Source organism: Megalobrama amblycephala, linkage group LG7 (genome assembly GCF_018812025.1).
Source record: "Megalobrama amblycephala isolate DHTTF-2021 linkage group LG7, ASM1881202v1, whole genome shotgun sequence".
Classification (NCBI taxonomy): Eukaryota; Metazoa; Chordata; class Actinopteri; order Cypriniformes; family Xenocyprididae; genus Megalobrama; species Megalobrama amblycephala.
The window spans coordinates 28,318,515-28,333,956 of NC_063050.1; the positions used below are offsets into that span (position 1 = coordinate 28,318,515).

General features: G+C 34.4%; 3 protein-coding genes across 5 annotated transcripts; all 3 read left to right on the forward strand.

The window, feature by feature from the left end:
* The first annotated feature begins 163 nt into the window (after window positions 1-163).
* si:dkey-22i16.9 lies at window positions 164-6,857 on the forward strand. Of its 2 annotated transcripts, none has more exons than XM_048196923.1 (6): window positions 164-487; window positions 3,956-4,046; window positions 4,328-4,642; window positions 4,770-5,090; window positions 5,193-5,468; window positions 5,569-6,857. In XM_048196923.1, the coding sequence occupies exons 2-6, from the start codon at window positions 3,974-3,976 to the stop codon at window positions 5,910-5,912; spliced, it is 1,329 nt and encodes a 442-aa protein (XP_048052880.1). In that variant the 5' UTR covers window positions 164-487; window positions 3,956-3,973; the 3' UTR covers window positions 5,913-6,857. The 2 variants fall into 2 exon arrangements, with proteins under 2 accessions (XP_048052880.1, XP_048052882.1); XM_048196925.1 differs by lacking the exon at window positions 164-487 and adding an exon at window positions 543-815.
* Window positions 6,858-7,857: 1,000 nt separating this feature from the next.
* On the forward strand, window positions 7,858-10,112 carry scpp9 (secretory calcium-binding phosphoprotein 9). Its single transcript, XM_048196926.1, has 9 exons — window positions 7,858-7,929; window positions 8,052-8,066; window positions 8,144-8,281; window positions 8,381-8,500; window positions 8,598-8,666; window positions 8,755-8,817; window positions 9,601-9,651; window positions 9,738-9,806; window positions 9,907-10,112. The coding sequence occupies exons 1-8, from the start codon at window positions 7,882-7,884 to the stop codon at window positions 9,783-9,785; spliced, it is 552 nt and encodes a 183-aa protein (XP_048052883.1). The 5' UTR covers window positions 7,858-7,881; the 3' UTR covers window positions 9,786-9,806; window positions 9,907-10,112.
* Window positions 10,113-12,611: 2,499 nt separating this feature from the next.
* Window positions 12,612-15,385, forward strand: odam (odontogenic, ameloblast associated). 2 transcript variants are annotated; one of them, XR_007185607.1, is made up of 8 exons: window positions 12,612-13,059; window positions 13,223-13,267; window positions 13,871-13,924; window positions 14,209-14,406; window positions 14,491-14,649; window positions 14,918-14,993; window positions 15,145-15,203; window positions 15,292-15,385. XR_007185607.1 is itself a non-coding variant. In XM_048195500.1 (8 exons), the coding sequence occupies exons 1-7, from the start codon at window positions 13,000-13,002 to the stop codon at window positions 15,175-15,177; spliced, it is 630 nt and encodes a 209-aa protein (XP_048051457.1). In that variant the 5' UTR covers window positions 12,614-12,999; the 3' UTR covers window positions 15,178-15,203; window positions 15,292-15,385. The 2 variants fall into 2 exon arrangements, 1 of the variants encoding a protein (XP_048051457.1); XM_048195500.1 differs by having other exon boundaries at window positions 12,614-13,059; window positions 14,913-14,993.
* The last annotated feature ends 57 nt before the right edge of the window (window positions 15,386-15,442 follow it).

The following is a 15,442-nucleotide window of genomic DNA, read 5'->3' on the forward strand; positions in this document are numbered from 1 at the left end:
TATCAAAGTGTCGCCTCTTGGGTTCTACTCTTTGTCGCCCAGAGCCGTTAAATATGTTTTTCAACGACTCTGGTATCGCCAGGGTATCGCCCATCCCTCTCAGCGGAAATCCCGCCCTGGAGCCTATTCTAAAGATTTCATTGGCCATGTCAGTCACAGTGACGACTGCCTATACCAAACACTGATCCCTAAACCTACGCGTCACTGTGAACCCAGCGAATGAAATTGGTCGCAGGGAGGGATTTACGCTGCACTGGCCCAATTCTGATCGATGGATAGGCCTGTTACTCTTTACAATCGATCGATGCTGCTGATCGGAGATGTTAAGTAGGTGGACTACAGTTTAACACCTTGTTGCTCATTTTTACTCAAACGACGCGCCTTGAAAATTTGTCAACAGATTCAGAACTCCAAAGAACTAACCCTAACTCGATACGAAAATCACTAGAGCCTGAAAAAGTTGGAGCAAGATCCTGAAACCGGACAGGTGTGTAAAGTCTATAGATGGGATGATATTATTTGAACATTTTAAAGCTTGTGTTTGTAATCTAAACCAGTGGTTCCCAAAGTGGGGTCGCGAGACAGCGTGGGAGGGGTCGCGAGATGATTTGAAACATTTTTTTAAACGATTAGAAATAGCATATTTTATCAGTAATTGTAACAAAATACTAAAAAATAGTAGTTAAATTAAAATAAGAAAACATGCAAATAAAAAAGCCATCATCAACCTTTCGATATTCATCCCCCTCGACCGTGACTGCTGAGGTGATTACGACAGATAAACGACATATTAGCAACAGCATCAGTTGCAGCAGGTCAGTTTATAGCACCATGTTAAACATTCAGACATGTGCACATAGATATTCTTTAGGTTTTGAGCTTTGGATATTTTTTTTTTTTTTGTCGAAATGAAACGTTGGTTAAAGTGTTAGTTCACCCAAAAATCAAAATTATGTCATTAATGACTCACCCTCATGTCGTTCCAAACCCGTAAGACCTCCGTTCATCTTCGGAACACAGTTTAAGATACTTTAGATTTAGTCCGAGAGCTTTCTGTCCCTCCATTGAAAGTGCTTGTATGGTAGACTGTCCATGTCCAGAAAGGTAATAAAAACATCATCAAAGTAGTCCATGTGACATCAGTGGGTTAGTTAGAAGTTTTTGAAGCATCGAAAATACATTTTGGTCCAAAAATAACAAAAAATATGACTTTATTCAGCATTGTCTTCTCTTCCGGAATCCTTTCCATTGAACTGATTCCATTGAATTGATTCCATTGAACTGATTCCATTGAATCCTTTCATCTGTCGGCGTTGGTAATGCACTTTAACATTGTTGTTTTTGGCATTTAGGACATCTGCGACATGCACACTTACGCACCATTTTAAAAAATATAGTAATACCAAAATACAAACAATGTAGAATAGCTTGAATACAGCGTGCATCTCCCTCAGACTGTAAACGAAACTCGGGCGCACCAGATAACACGTCAGCAGCGTCACTGCGGAGTCGTGAACCCGGATTGACAACAGACCCGGAAGAGAATACAATGCTGAATAAAGTCGTAGTTTTTGTTATTTTTGGACCAAAATGTATTTTTGATGCTTCAAAAACCTCTAACTAACCCACTGATGTCACATGGACTACTTTGATGATGTTTTTATTACCTTTCTGGACATGGACAGTCAACCGCTCAAACACTTTCAATGGAGGGACAGAAAGCTCTCGGACTAAATCTAAAATATCTTAAACTGTGTTCTGAAGATGAACGGAGGTCTTACGGGTTTGGAACGACATGAGGGTGAGTCATTAATGACATAATTTTCATTTTTGGGTGAACAAACCCTTTATCGACCAAAAAAATACGCAGTACGACATTTTACATATGTCCCATTTGCAGTGCGCAACTGATCCATGGCTGTATATCACAAACACAAAATTTACTTATTTTTATTTCAAATTCAAAAGTTGTTAACTGAATATGGCTTGTCAGCATTGCGATTCTCTATAGACTATATTTCATAGATGTCACGTTTAAACACATAAACATTTTATTCATTTCATTACTTTATATTTATATGAAGTAATACTTTAGATTTATATATTATGTTGCTCACACAAGTGGCACAACATTTAAACATAAGCTTTATGTTAAAATAACAAACATTTTAAATTAAAACTTTAAAATAGACAAAAACAGGCGACTCTCGTCTTTTCTTTTCTTTTAAATCTTTTCACAAGAACAGTTCAGAAATAATTTTGTTTTTCCACCTTCACAAAGACACGAGTGCTATCGTTTGTCTCCTTGTTCACTTAAATGCCTGGGGGTAGACCAGGTACAGTTGGTACACTTTTTGCTTTCACCGTTACCACACCAAAACTATGGGACTGAAAAGAAGTGATTTTTCATATGACATTTCCTTTACTTGTCTACTAAAATATTATTAATTATTAACATCCATAAGTAGGTCATATTTTTCACAATTAGCTCATAAACACAAGAAGCTTTTTTTGTTCCAACTGTACCCATGTCGAAAACAGTCAGGTACAGTTGAAACAGTACCCTAGTACAGTTGAGACACCCATCCGGAATGCTGTAAAGCTGCCTAACCAATTCACTACAAATGTAAAATTTTATCAAATAACCTTTAAAAATGAGAATTTAACCGTTTTTATTTCCATTTAGAATTTTATTTGATCATTTTGTTTAATTAAAAGTAGTCCATTTGTAAAACATTGTACAGTAATGGCAAACAGCGATACAATATTTAATTTCAGTTCATAATTTTAATATTAACAGTTTAAAAGTTGAGTAACAGTAAAAAAATTGAACAATTGCAAACAGCAATAATAAAAGAGATGAAATCTATTAATTTTAATAGATTAATAGATCTTAATAGATCTTACATCGTGCAAGGTTTACGAAAATGTATGTTAACTTTAACAGTCATGTAAGGATGAGAAGCTATTCAATGTGGAAGCGACGTGGTGAAGTGAAAAAATTACCTTAGAAAAAAAACTTTCGCCGATATCTTCGGATTGGAGAAGCGCATGATCGAAGAGGGCGCTAATACGCATGTGCTAAGCAAATTTCACAGATCAGACTTGTTGCGTATGCAAGTTATTTAAGGTGTTTCAACTGTACCCCTGAACAAACTGTTTCCTTGCTTTACCCGAGGCAAAATAAAAGCCATGTGTAAACTGTGTAACAGAGACTTTATATTATATGCATCTGTGGTTAAATTAATATTTTTTCGCGTCAATGCATGTTTATTTTAATGCGAACAATGCGCTATCGTTTTAATTCTGCGCAGCAAAAATAGACTCGGCGCGGAAACGATCACTGCACTGCTGCAGACGCACCGCTCCTGGAACGCACTGCCGGACCGCATCCGCGTGCAGTGTGAACGCTCTAATCCGTTAATATTGGCACAGAAAAAAATTGGCACTGCAAACAAGAGTATGTGTGAAACGAGCGTTAGTGCGTGTGCGCCATTGCGAGGATAGTGGTGGTCTCGAGTCACTGGCATTGTTATTTTAAGGGATTGTGGGCTGAAGTTTGGGAACCCCTGATCAAACATATTCTGCAGAACCATTTTTTTTAACCACTATTAAATAGGCTCTACTTATGTTTAACTGGTGCCTTAAATTTAAGTGCAATCACTGTTTTTACTTACTTTTATTAATTTATTACTATTTATTGCTATTTATTAATGTAAACTGTGTAGTTATTAAATTGTAAATTGTATTCATATTTGTTTAATCTTTAATCTGTTTTAATTCTGTACCATCAGAATAATGTTGATAGTGTGTAAGACACAAATGACACAAATTGACTGAAAGTGCTTCTGTTACACTTATCACCCTAATGATTTTTTTGTTTTTGTGGTTAAATAAATTGCATTCTTTTGTCTAAATTAAGTCTTATTAATGTTTCCCTTCGTAAATGCTCCAGTTCAAGAGACAAACTATAATGCACCAGCACCAGCATGCACCAGCCAGGAACCCATCAGGGATCCACAGTTATTGTCTTCTATTACTCTTTGGTAAGATGTCAATTTCTATTCTTTTGTGAAATTATATATTGTGAATTCTCTTCTTGATAACTTTCAATAAGCAATGTGGTCTGTCCTCACAACCACCTTTAGCTGCTTATTGAGCTCTGTTCAACTTTTTTTGCATCAATGGTTGCTATCGCTAATAATCACTTTGTCACTGCAAAAGCCTGTCACTTCCCTTCACACTAACTAGTGTTTTACTTTATTTATTTATTTACAATGAAACATGTTGATCTAAAATGACTTTTTAATCCTCTCTTCCCTGCTAGCTATAGCTATCTGTCTGGATGGAATGTTAGTCCCTAATGCGGTCAAAGTGAGGGATACTGCGATTATCCCTTGCAACGAAACATGTAATGGGGATGTTTCATGGGAATTTACGACTAAAAATGAAAAGTTGGATGTATTGCAATGTCTTCAAAGGATTTGCACAGAAGGAGTCAACTTTAAGAACAGAGTAAACCTCTCTGAAAAGGCTGGAGGCCTGTCTCTAAAACTGTCTCCTGTTCTGTACAATGATGAAGGCTGGTACAGGGTCATGTGCGATTCAGCATTTCTTTGTCGATTTCACTTGGAAGTTTTTGGTAAGTTCCGACTTCATTAGTTAAGCATGGTGTAAGATCATTTAATTGTAAAGTTTACCATCCTAGTTTGCTTGGCACTGTTCGATGTGAACTTATGCTGTATGTTTTGTGTCTTTTCATTGTTCAGTGCCCACTAATGTGAACGCCACAGTCGGACAAAATGTCACACTGCCCTGCTTTGCACGTACAGAGAAACAGATTGCTGATGATGCTGTGAATATCTTATGGAAAAAAGATGACCAAATGGTGTTACAAGTTAAAGAAGGAATTACAAAATATGGTTCAAGTTTTACAGACAGGGCCTCAGTTTCACCACATCTTTATAAGGATGGAGATCTTTCCCTTACCATATTCTGGGTCACCACATCAGATAAGGGATTATACCGGTGCTATCACAGTGCAGAAGAGGAACATGGGTATCCTGGTGCTGTCACTCTTAATGTTACAGGTTGTTGAATGTTGTTGTTATTATCAATATTATTTTTACAGTGCTTTTTTCTACAGAAAAAGAAAGGATTGTTTAACTAAAATGTGGCATTTTTTTCTTCAGCTTTTCAAAAGTTCTATGCAAAAAAGTTTGGTGACAATCTCACCCTTGACCTGTTCGGCTCAGACCCTGTCACGGTGTCTTTCACCGGTTCAACCGAGACCCTGGTTTGCAATGTGACGGGAAACGACGCTGTGTGTTCACCTGAATACGCTAACAGAGTGTCTGTCATCAATAACTCCCTTACGCTGAGCGGGTTGACATCTTCTGATAGTGGGATGTTCACTGTGAAAGAGAAAACGGGTGAAGTCATTAGTATCAACACTGTTACTGTGGAGGGTAAGTTTTACATCAAACTAAATCAACTTTAATTTTTTTTATTGTTTTTCAGTATCAAATTTGCTAAGCTTTTGCATTCTCCTCTCTGTGTCGTCCACAGGTGTGACCCAGAGGCATCACTACATAGCTCTGTTTCTACTGACTGTGTTTGTTCTCAGTTGCATTTGTCTGTTCTTTTGGTGTAAGTGTCATAGAAAGTCACAAGCACCAGAAGCTCGATACAATTATAATGCAACAGAGTCTACTGCGGACAAAGAGCCATCAAGACAGCCTGCATGCATCGGATTGTCACAACAAGAAACCAGCCCAAATATTTCAGAGGACTCTGACGTTAATATACACACACCCATAGAGGAGACTATGCCTATGATGACCACTGAGAAGCAGGACAGCACTGAAGAGGTGGTGTGTGGAGTAAGTGTGTGGAATACCTCTGGAATATGACTGGGAGAAACAATGTAGGATACTTTAAGGGACTTTTAAGGAAATCTTCTTCTGCTATACTGTATGCTATGGGAAAGATGCTATTACTTTTTAGGGTACTCTTGGGGTAACTTCATAACTGTGCTAATGAACAATATGTGAAACACAAAGAGATGTGAATTTTAGCTCAGGAATTCCTGATTGAATGAAAGCTCAGGTTACTGATATGGCTGATTAATAGTAGTGCACATTTTAAACAAATTTTTTAAAAGTACTGTAAAGCTTATTTATAGGTGAAGGTTAATAGATGAAAAATTGAATTAACACCAAAGAAAGCATGTGAACAGGAAAGCACACCAGTTTTTTGGTTTTTATAGTGGCTTCCAGTTAGCCACAGAATGAACTTAACATATTTAATTACAAATCACTTAATGGCCTTTTCCTGATCAGATGTCTGTCAGCCATGTAAACGTAAGTCATTAGGGTTGATCCAGACATGGTGGAACTGCACATCTATTACTCTTGCCATAATTGAACAATCTCCCAGATGATGTCAGATTTGCCCACACTGGAAACCCACCTGTTATACTGTGCTGCTGCTTTTTAAGCATTACTCTGCACTTTTTCTTTGATTGCTTTGATACAATGCACTTTTTCATAATATTCAACAGCTTTCATTTTTTTATTATTTGTCAAGTTTTTGTTGAAGGTCTTTGTGTTTTATTAACTTTTGTTGTACAAATTCGCGTGAAATGTGACCTTGATGAATCTACCAGACAAATTCAAAGCATATTTCCAGAAGATAAAAATGTATGTAACTTTATTATTATTATTATTATTTTTTTTTTACAAATTGTCTTTACCGTTTTAGTAATTTTACCAGACTTTCTGTAAAAGTTGTTTATTGTGCACAGTGTTAACGATGTTAAAATTTTTTTAAGAAAATACAATAATGAAACAATCAGACATTTTTCAGTTATCATCTCTTGTGATTTCAATAACCAACAAACATAAGATTACCTATTTTATTTCAAATATTTTGCTCCATCTAGAAAGTGTTTTAAAGTGGAAATTTAAAATTTAATGGTACCTGTATATGAAGGTATATATATGTATATGAAGGTATATATATATATATATATATATACTGAAATATGTGACATCCAGTATAGGTCTTATGTCATGATCAAAAAAACTAAAAATAACAGAAATCTTCAAAATAATAAAAATGAGTTATGTCATAAATGTTTTGCTTAACTGTAATGTAATCCATTGGATCACAGCTACCCACGACAAAATCCCCAGCAAAAAATGAGTTTCCTTCTTACAGTATTTACTTATATTTTTGAAGTAGACATTGTTTAAAACATAGCCCAGCCATCAGGTCACATTACAGGTTTTCAGACTGCTTTTGTGGTATCATGGCCTATAGGACTGGCATTTGTTGACTACATGATAATGCATATGATCTAAGACCTAAGACATTCAGACCAGGATCAATGAGTTTATACCACACAAACAATGTTTTCATATAGGTCAAGAGGAAAACTACAGCTGAGACCACATTTTTGTTTTCATGTCTGTGCAGGCTACAGTGAATGTAATTATGTCATTGACATAGGTACTTAATGTACATCTGTGTACGTTTAGTCACTCTTGAGAACACAAAATCCTTAACTCAAATGACCACAAATTCTGCCAAGAATGTATCCCTGTGGTAAAATACATGAATAACAAAACCATAACGTAACTAATGCTTCCTAATACCCTACTGATAAACACAGCTGGATTAGTGTTGAACTCTAATTGGCTGAACTAGACCATCCAGCTCAATAAAAGAGATGTACTGTACTGTACATGGCAAAGCAAATCACTGCTGGAGTGACAAACAGGTGGGTGCCAACATTTTTGCTGCTAAAAGATGATAGGTTTGAATATATATTCACTGTATAATTTTAAAATATGCTGTTATTATTTTTCAGATTGTAAAATGAAGAACTTTGTTTTCGTCTTTATGGTTTTGACCATATTTGCTGATGTGAGTACATTAATTCACTCAAATACATTTTATCATGCTACTTTAAACATCTTTTGGTCATTAATGACTGATCAATTCATCCACACATGCTTTAATCACTTTGATACTTTCTTCTCTTTTAGATCAGCTCAGCCAAGGTAAGATCGTTCATATCTTCAGGATTATCTGTGCTATGTTTGTTAATATTGATGCTTTAAGCTGCTCTGATTTTTAGAAGCTGCGTCTGATCAACGGTCTGAATGGTGGTCTGGTTACTGGTGTAAATGGAGTTAACCCTCTTCTGGTGGGTGGTCTGAACCCACCCATTGTTTCTGGTGGTGCTGCTGTTATAGGGCAGCCTCCATTAACACAGGTAGAAACTGATAATTTACCACTTAAGCACTTTATATATATATATCTCACTGGTATAATGTCCTACACAGATGATTACAAACTCTTCTGTGTCTGACAGTTTCTGCCTGCAGCTGCTCTTTCCCCATACGTGCTTCAGCAGCCGCCTGTGGCCGCAGTTCCCTACGCTCCACCCAACATTGGACCTCAGATGGCTTACCCTTTCGCTCCCTCTAACGGGGTATTTGTTCATGTTCATTCACAACGTTTGTATGTAACAATATACATTTATTTCTAATCTAATCTGAGATGTGTTTCGACTGTGTTCTGATAAACAGGGGCTGCCGTATTACATTGGTGGGCCCCAGAATCAACCAGGCATAATCCCTCCTCAGCAACAAGTTGCGGTACAAAACAAATCTGCTAGTTGCTATGCTAATGCTAAAAATTCAATGCATGGCCTATAAATATGTTAATGAAACTAATGTTTTTTAGGCTGGACAAGGCCCTCCTGTAAATAACCAAGCTCTACCACCAGGCTCACTGACTAGATTTAAGGTAAGTTTTGCAGTTTCAGGTACTCCATCATTGCATCAACCCTCTACCATCAAGTTTTTCCACAGATATATATCCTGAGGTCATTCCATTAAGGCAAAACCCTTGTTTTTTCAGGTACTGGTGGTCATTTTTGAGATTTCTCTTACTAGTGGAAAGAAAACACCCCAAAATGCATATTTAATTGTTTATTTTATTACACTTTATCTATTTGTATCTGTAGATTTCAATTAAAGTACATATCTTTAAAGGCTTTTTCTCAAAATAAGTTTTTTTCTCATGCATTAAGTTAGAAATCTCCACTAGTTTTATTCCTATCTGTATTCTGAAGGTTTTTACAGTTAATATGTAATTTACCTGATATATGTACGTGAATTTTAAAAATTATTTTTATTTGTTGACAGACGTTTCTGATTTATGGAGTGATAAAAAGCAGTATCCAAAAGTTCCTTTATAAAAATCTTTAACTCTAATATGTGAGCAAAATGAAACATGAATTTTGAACCTGGCTCATTTGCACATTTTAATAACATTTCAGAAAACTTGTAATACAGAACAGTTGTCTTAATGTACTGTGATTAATCACCTGGGAGAAGTGTGTTGATGTCTATTAGTTAAGCATGTATTCAGATCATTTTTTTTTTCAAGTCAGTGTCAAATTTCAGGTCTGTAAGTTCTTGGTAAAAAGTGTTACTGTAACTTCATTGTTTAGCAATGTTTATGCAGTGTTCAAAAGGCAGAATTCCAGTCATCCAAACTGTTAAATCATTCTTAATTTTTCCTCAGCGCTCCTTCCTCAGAAGGAACACTGCAAGACCACCTGTCTCAATCACCCAGGTTAGTATAAAAAATGTTTTGTATATTTCTGAAATCTAATGTGTTGTACATAATAATATAATTTTGACTTTATCATCTGCATACAGATGCCAGCTCAGCTCAGCCCTACTGTGTCTGGAAATCCTGTGGGGTAAAAACATGTTTGAATCACTGAGGTGTGTTTTTTATGCGGTGACAGACTTTATTACACAGATTTTAATGCACAACAATCAATACTTTTGCTGAAAAGCTTATTGAGTTTGTTTCTTTTCACAGATACTTTCAAGATATCTCCTCTTTTCTACATTAAATGTAATTTTCTATTTAGAATATTACAGAATCATTGCTGATATGTAAAATGTTTAGTATTCTTTATGCAGTTAATCCATTCTAATTGTCTAACCCTTTGCTTTATATTGACAAATTATCAGCATGTGTAATAAATGTTTATACTGAATACTTAATAAAAGTCACTAGTTTGATGCAACTGTGAATATTTTCTCTTTCAATTTTTTACTCTCTTACTTATATGATAATATAATGACCACAATGAGTTTGTTCATTGTGTTATATTGCCATCTACTGGTAACTGTTCCTGAAGTTATTGTGAACATTTTTAAAAGGAAAAAATAATATATCATACAGTTAACACTACCATGATGATTATGATCATCATCACTGTTTTAAAAAGAAATCCAATTTGTCTTTATTTTTGCATCCTCTGCAAATTTGTCCCTAATTTGTCTCAGTACCTCACACAGCAAACAGATCTCCATTAAGGATGTGTATTCTTTTGTCAGTCTCTGACAAAACTTATTTCTGATGTGGGCACTGGTCCAAAGAGACTAAAGAAAACCATAACAATTATTATGGTTCAGACTAAAAGTATGTCAAAACTGTGGGTGTTTCAGAAAAGATGTATTACCACAAAATAGCATCTGGACAGAAAAAGACGTAACTCTTCAAACGTTATACAGACATAGACAGAAAATAAAGACAGTAAGCTCCTTAGGTTTGTTGGGATTTGATCATAATAATACATTTTGGGGAGAATAGTTTTTTTTTTTTTCTTTTGCATTTTAAATGCAACAATCAACAACTTACAGTACACAATTAATCACATATCACAACTGACAACACTACACATGTACAGACAGAGAGATTAAAAAAAAAAAAAGAATCATAAACAATGCACAAAGGGGTCAGTAAGATTTAGTTTTAAGATAATACTTTGATTTGGCATTGATGCATTAAATTTGTCAAAAGAAAGCAGTGAATGAAACTTCTTCATCGAAGAATCCTGAGAAAAAAAAAACAAAAAAAAACAAACAAACCCAATGGTAATCTATGGTTTAGTTTACACAAAATATTAAGTGGCACAACTCTTTTCAACATAATAAGAACAAATTATGCATTGTTGGGGGTAACACATTATAAGTAACACAAGTTATGTAATCAGATTACTTTTTTCCAAGTAACTCATAAAGCAATGCATTCATTTTAAATTTACAACAAAATATCTGAGTTACTTTATCAAATAAGTTTTATTTGATTATTTGATAGTCAAATAATATTTTGTTTGTTTGAGCTGTGCCCTCTACTGTACAGGCATGAATTTTTATTTCTTCCAGCATGAGTCTTATTCATATCACTTTTGGTGTAAAAGGGCCTTTACATTTTGCCAAAAATAGAACTTTTTTTTTAAATTTAAAAAACAAACACGCAATTCCAGCCCAGGTAAGAAGAAGTAATGCAAAAGTATAACATGATGCATTACTTTCCATAAAAAGTAACTAAGTATTGCAATTAGATACTTTTTAGGGAGTATCTATTATATTGTAATGCTGTATATATTACATTGCAATACTGTAACACATTACTTTCCCCCAACATGTATGTATGTATGTGTGTATTTATTTATCCAAATCTGCATATTAGAATGATTTCTGAGGGATCATGTGACACGGAGGACTGGAGTAATGATGCTGAAAATTAAGCTTTGCATCACAGAAATGAATAGTTATTTAAAACTGTAATATGAATATTACTGTTTTTACTGTATTTGATGATCAAATAAATACAGCCTTGGTGAGCATAAGACTCAAAAACATTACTGACCCCAAACTTTTGAACAGTAGTGTATTTCAATTTTAAAAAGACAGGCTGTTCTACCTCATCATTTTTTATTACTCATTTAAATTGGCAAATGGAGCTTGACTACATTATCATATCCTTCAGACAGTAGTGTGTGCAGAGTATGGTTATTTTCAGTAGTGTCCAAAATGGTTTGTGTCACAACTGTTGTGCATATCAAAGTCAGAAAATAAATTCTTTGTAACTAAGAAAACTTCAACCTTCTGATGCAGGGACCCTTCTTGCCCTAAATAAATAAATAAATAAATAAATCTCACCAGGTACAGTAATTTAAAAAGTCTAATAAATATACATTTTGCTCAACCAAACCTAGACATCTGGTAACTAAATCTAAAATAGATTGTAGTCTAAAATAGATACTAAATAATGTTTTGAGATATTTGTTGTTTGTTTAATAATGCCATCTACTGGACTCTTAAGGTTGCTGCACATTTTAGAAAGGAGAAAGGTCACTACAGCTGGAAAAAATACAAACCATTTCAGTCTGGTTCTTCTGTCTGGAATACTCAGCCCCTAAATCATGTAATTATGGAGTGGAGATGACCACACTAATTATGTTAATTATTGTTTTGAAGAGAATGATTCAATCTGTTCTTCTTCTTCTTTTTTTTTTCCTCAGTCAGACAATAATTTGTCTCCTGACCTCACAGAGCAAACAGCTCTTCATTCAGCCTGCTTATTAGTCTGTGAATCTGTGACAAAACTCAGTCCTGATTTCAGGCATTTGTTTGATCTGTTAAGCATTCAATGTTTTTAACGATTTACTATAATATCATAATGATAGACAGTTCTTAAATCAGCAAAACACAAATATTGTACTTACAGACATACTCAAACCCAGACAATAAATTTATGAAAACAATTAGCAACTCAGGTTTTAAGGTGTTTGACCATAATGATATATGTGTATATATGACGCGTTATGGACAAATTGAGAAACATGACACACTGCATGTGTCACGACTACAGCAACCTGATATTATAAGAGAGCAAACACCAGTTTAAAAGCAAAGGGGAAAAGACGATAATAGGTTGCACTTCTGCTCTGCCATGAACATACTTTTATTTTCTCTAATATTGTGCATTTATTGACTGTTTTATTAGAAGTATATATATAGACAGTACCAGCCAGGATTCTATCTGTGTCTCTTCATTTTAAAAGCATATTTTAGTATTTGTTTATTGTCGTCATCTGTTCATCCACAGCTTACCAAGATGAAGTTTCAGGCCATCTTTTCCATGGCTGGTCTTCTCAGCATTTGCACTTGTGTCCCTGTAAGTGTTCATTTATACATACATATATATATATATATATATATATATATATATATATATATATATATATATATATATATATATATATATATATATATATATATAAGATAAATAAATGTTTTCAGTTTGAACCTATACTTACAAAGCTGTTTGTGTTTCTCAGATTTACCAGCCACAATTTGGAATAATTGCAAGTAACAGTAATGAGGTATGTTTCTTATACATTTTTTTTGTCCTAAATTATTTTATTAATTGTTATATATAAAATTACACTACCTTTGAAAAGTTTAGAGTCAGTAAGATTTTTAAATGTTTTTGAAAGAAGTCTTTAATAAGCACCAAGGCTGCATTTATTTGATCAAAAACACAAAACAGTAATATTGTAGAATGTTATTACAATTTAAAATGTAAAATTTTTATATATTTTAAAATGTAATTTATTCCTGTGATGAAAGCTGTATTTTCAGCATCATTACTCTTCTTCAGTCTTCAGTGTCACATGATCCTTCAGAAATCATTCTAATAACTGCTCACTTTACTTTTTATCAATGTTGAAAACTGTTATGCTGCTTAATATATTTGTGGAAACTGATGCATTTTTTTTCAGGATTCACTGATAAATAGAAACTAATTTATTTGAAATAGTAATCTTTTGTAGCATGATAAATGTCTTTACTCTCACTGAATGCATACTTGCTGAATAAAAGTATTCTGTCAAAATAAATTAACAAATAAATTTTTTTAACAGTAGTGAATAATTTTGTTTTTTGTCCTGCATTTTTGACAGTTGTTAAACGTTCCTTTCTTGTAGGTTTTGCGTCTCAATGGACTCACTCTAGCAGGTGTGGGTTTGGGACCAGCACAGGTAATTCAGCTTCCAGTCACTTTAAAAAGTTTTGCTCGAACATTTAAGGCTATAGGCAAAAACAATATATATCAATATATATATTTCTTAACCTGAAACAAGGAATTAACTAGTATCTTAATATAGTGTTTTCAAATCCAATAAGCAAAGTATTTTTTAAACTAGTAAATTACTTTTTTGTGAAATACCTGTATATTTATTCTAAATTGTATGGCGCTCATATTATAAGGTGTTCAATTGAATCTTAGTGGAATCCTATAGCTCTTTGTTTTCTTTCTCCTTAGGGTACTCCATTTTTCTCTCCCTACCTGATCCAGCAGCAGCCCCCGCAGGTGCTGAACTTTAACCCTGCGATGCAGGGACCCTTCTTTCCCCCTCAAATAAACCAGCTGAACCCAGCACAGTTGCCCCCGTTGCAGCAGGAGCAGCCTATACCTGGCTTCGGTCCAAATAACGGCGTACCAGCACAGAACCCTCCCCCGGTATAGACAGTTTTATTGAATATAGATTCTGATTTACCTTATTATCACTGATTTTGAGGAGAGTAAGTCAAATTTTGTTTCTAGGGCTTTCCATTCTTCCTGACAAATCTATATCCTCTGAGAAACACTCCTGTAAGGCTGATACCCCAGAATGCTGGCCCCAATGTTCAAGGCCAGGCTACGATGCAACCAATACAACCAATGCAACCAATGCAACCAGTGCAACCAATACAACCAATCCAGGTATTGTAAGATTTACATTTTTTTTTGCTAAATTTTTTTTTACCTCTACAAAGGAATCACAGAAGATGTATTTTTGTTTGACACAACTCAAAAATATTAAATATTTTAAAAATAATGATTAAAAAAAAAAAATTAATATTTACATAAATATTCAATATTAATATTATTTCCCCCCTGTTTCATTACTCTAATGTAATCTCAAGGGACTTGTATTTATGTTTTCTTCTCAGACAGTCTTAAAGACAAATTTTGACATGTTTCAGAACAGGGTGAAGGCAGTAGACCCGAAGGTAACTTCTGCTCCTGATTACCGTGGTGATCGGCCCGGTCCTGGAACTGGAGAGGTAATGCAATAGTAAACTTGCATCTTTTTTCAGTTTTCTTTGGTTTACACATGCTGTTATTAACTAAACATGAAAAAAAGAAAAAAAAAGAATTTGCTGTAGAATTTGTAGACACATTAGCTTGTTTATTAACCAATCCTGTCTCTGACAGGGGCATCCTGGCTTCCCATTGTTTGAGCCATAGGCTCAGAAGAATTCGTTATTAGAAAGGTATTACAAAGTTTTCTTAAAAGTATATTATAATGGGATATCCTACCAATTAATTTATCAGAATGTACATTTGTTGTTGGTTTTCCAGATATCCCCCCCATGGAGATCCCTCACAGGAGACATTTTTTGTTCAATTTGGAAATATCCATATGTTGCCAAATAAATAAATGATGCTCAATTTATTTGGTCTGTAATGATTTTTCCTGTTCAAAATACACTTTGTGCTCCTAATAAAACTT

Excerpts from the sequence above, each read along its gene's own strand:
- scpp9 (XM_048196926.1), top strand. The coding sequence starts at position 7,882 with ATGAAGAACTTTGTTTTCGTCTTTATGGTTTTGACCATATTTGCTGAT. Across the intron at positions 8,501-8,597 it reads CTTTCGCTCCCTCTAACGGG|GGGCTGCCGTATTACATTGG; the intron begins GTATTTGTTCAT and ends TCTGATAAACAG. Across the intron at positions 8,818-9,600 it reads GCTCACTGACTAGATTTAAG|CGCTCCTTCCTCAGAAGGAA; the intron begins GTAAGTTTTGCA and ends ATTTTTCCTCAG.
- si:dkey-22i16.9 (XM_048196923.1), top strand. The coding sequence starts at position 3,974 with ATGCACCAGCACCAGCATGCACCAGCCAGGAACCCATCAGGGATCCAC. Across the intron at positions 4,643-4,769 it reads ATTTCACTTGGAAGTTTTTG|TGCCCACTAATGTGAACGCC; the intron begins GTAAGTTCCGAC and ends TTCATTGTTCAG. Across the intron at positions 5,091-5,192 it reads TGTCACTCTTAATGTTACAG|CTTTTCAAAAGTTCTATGCA; the intron begins GTTGTTGAATGT and ends TTTTTTCTTCAG.
- odam (XM_048195500.1), top strand. The coding sequence starts at position 13,000 with ATGAAGTTTCAGGCCATCTTTTCCATGGCTGGTCTTCTCAGCATTTGC. Across the intron at positions 13,268-13,870 it reads TTGCAAGTAACAGTAATGAG|GTTTTGCGTCTCAATGGACT; the intron begins GTATGTTTCTTA and ends CCTTTCTTGTAG. Across the intron at positions 14,994-15,144 it reads CCGGTCCTGGAACTGGAGAG|GGGCATCCTGGCTTCCCATT; the intron begins GTAATGCAATAG and ends TGTCTCTGACAG.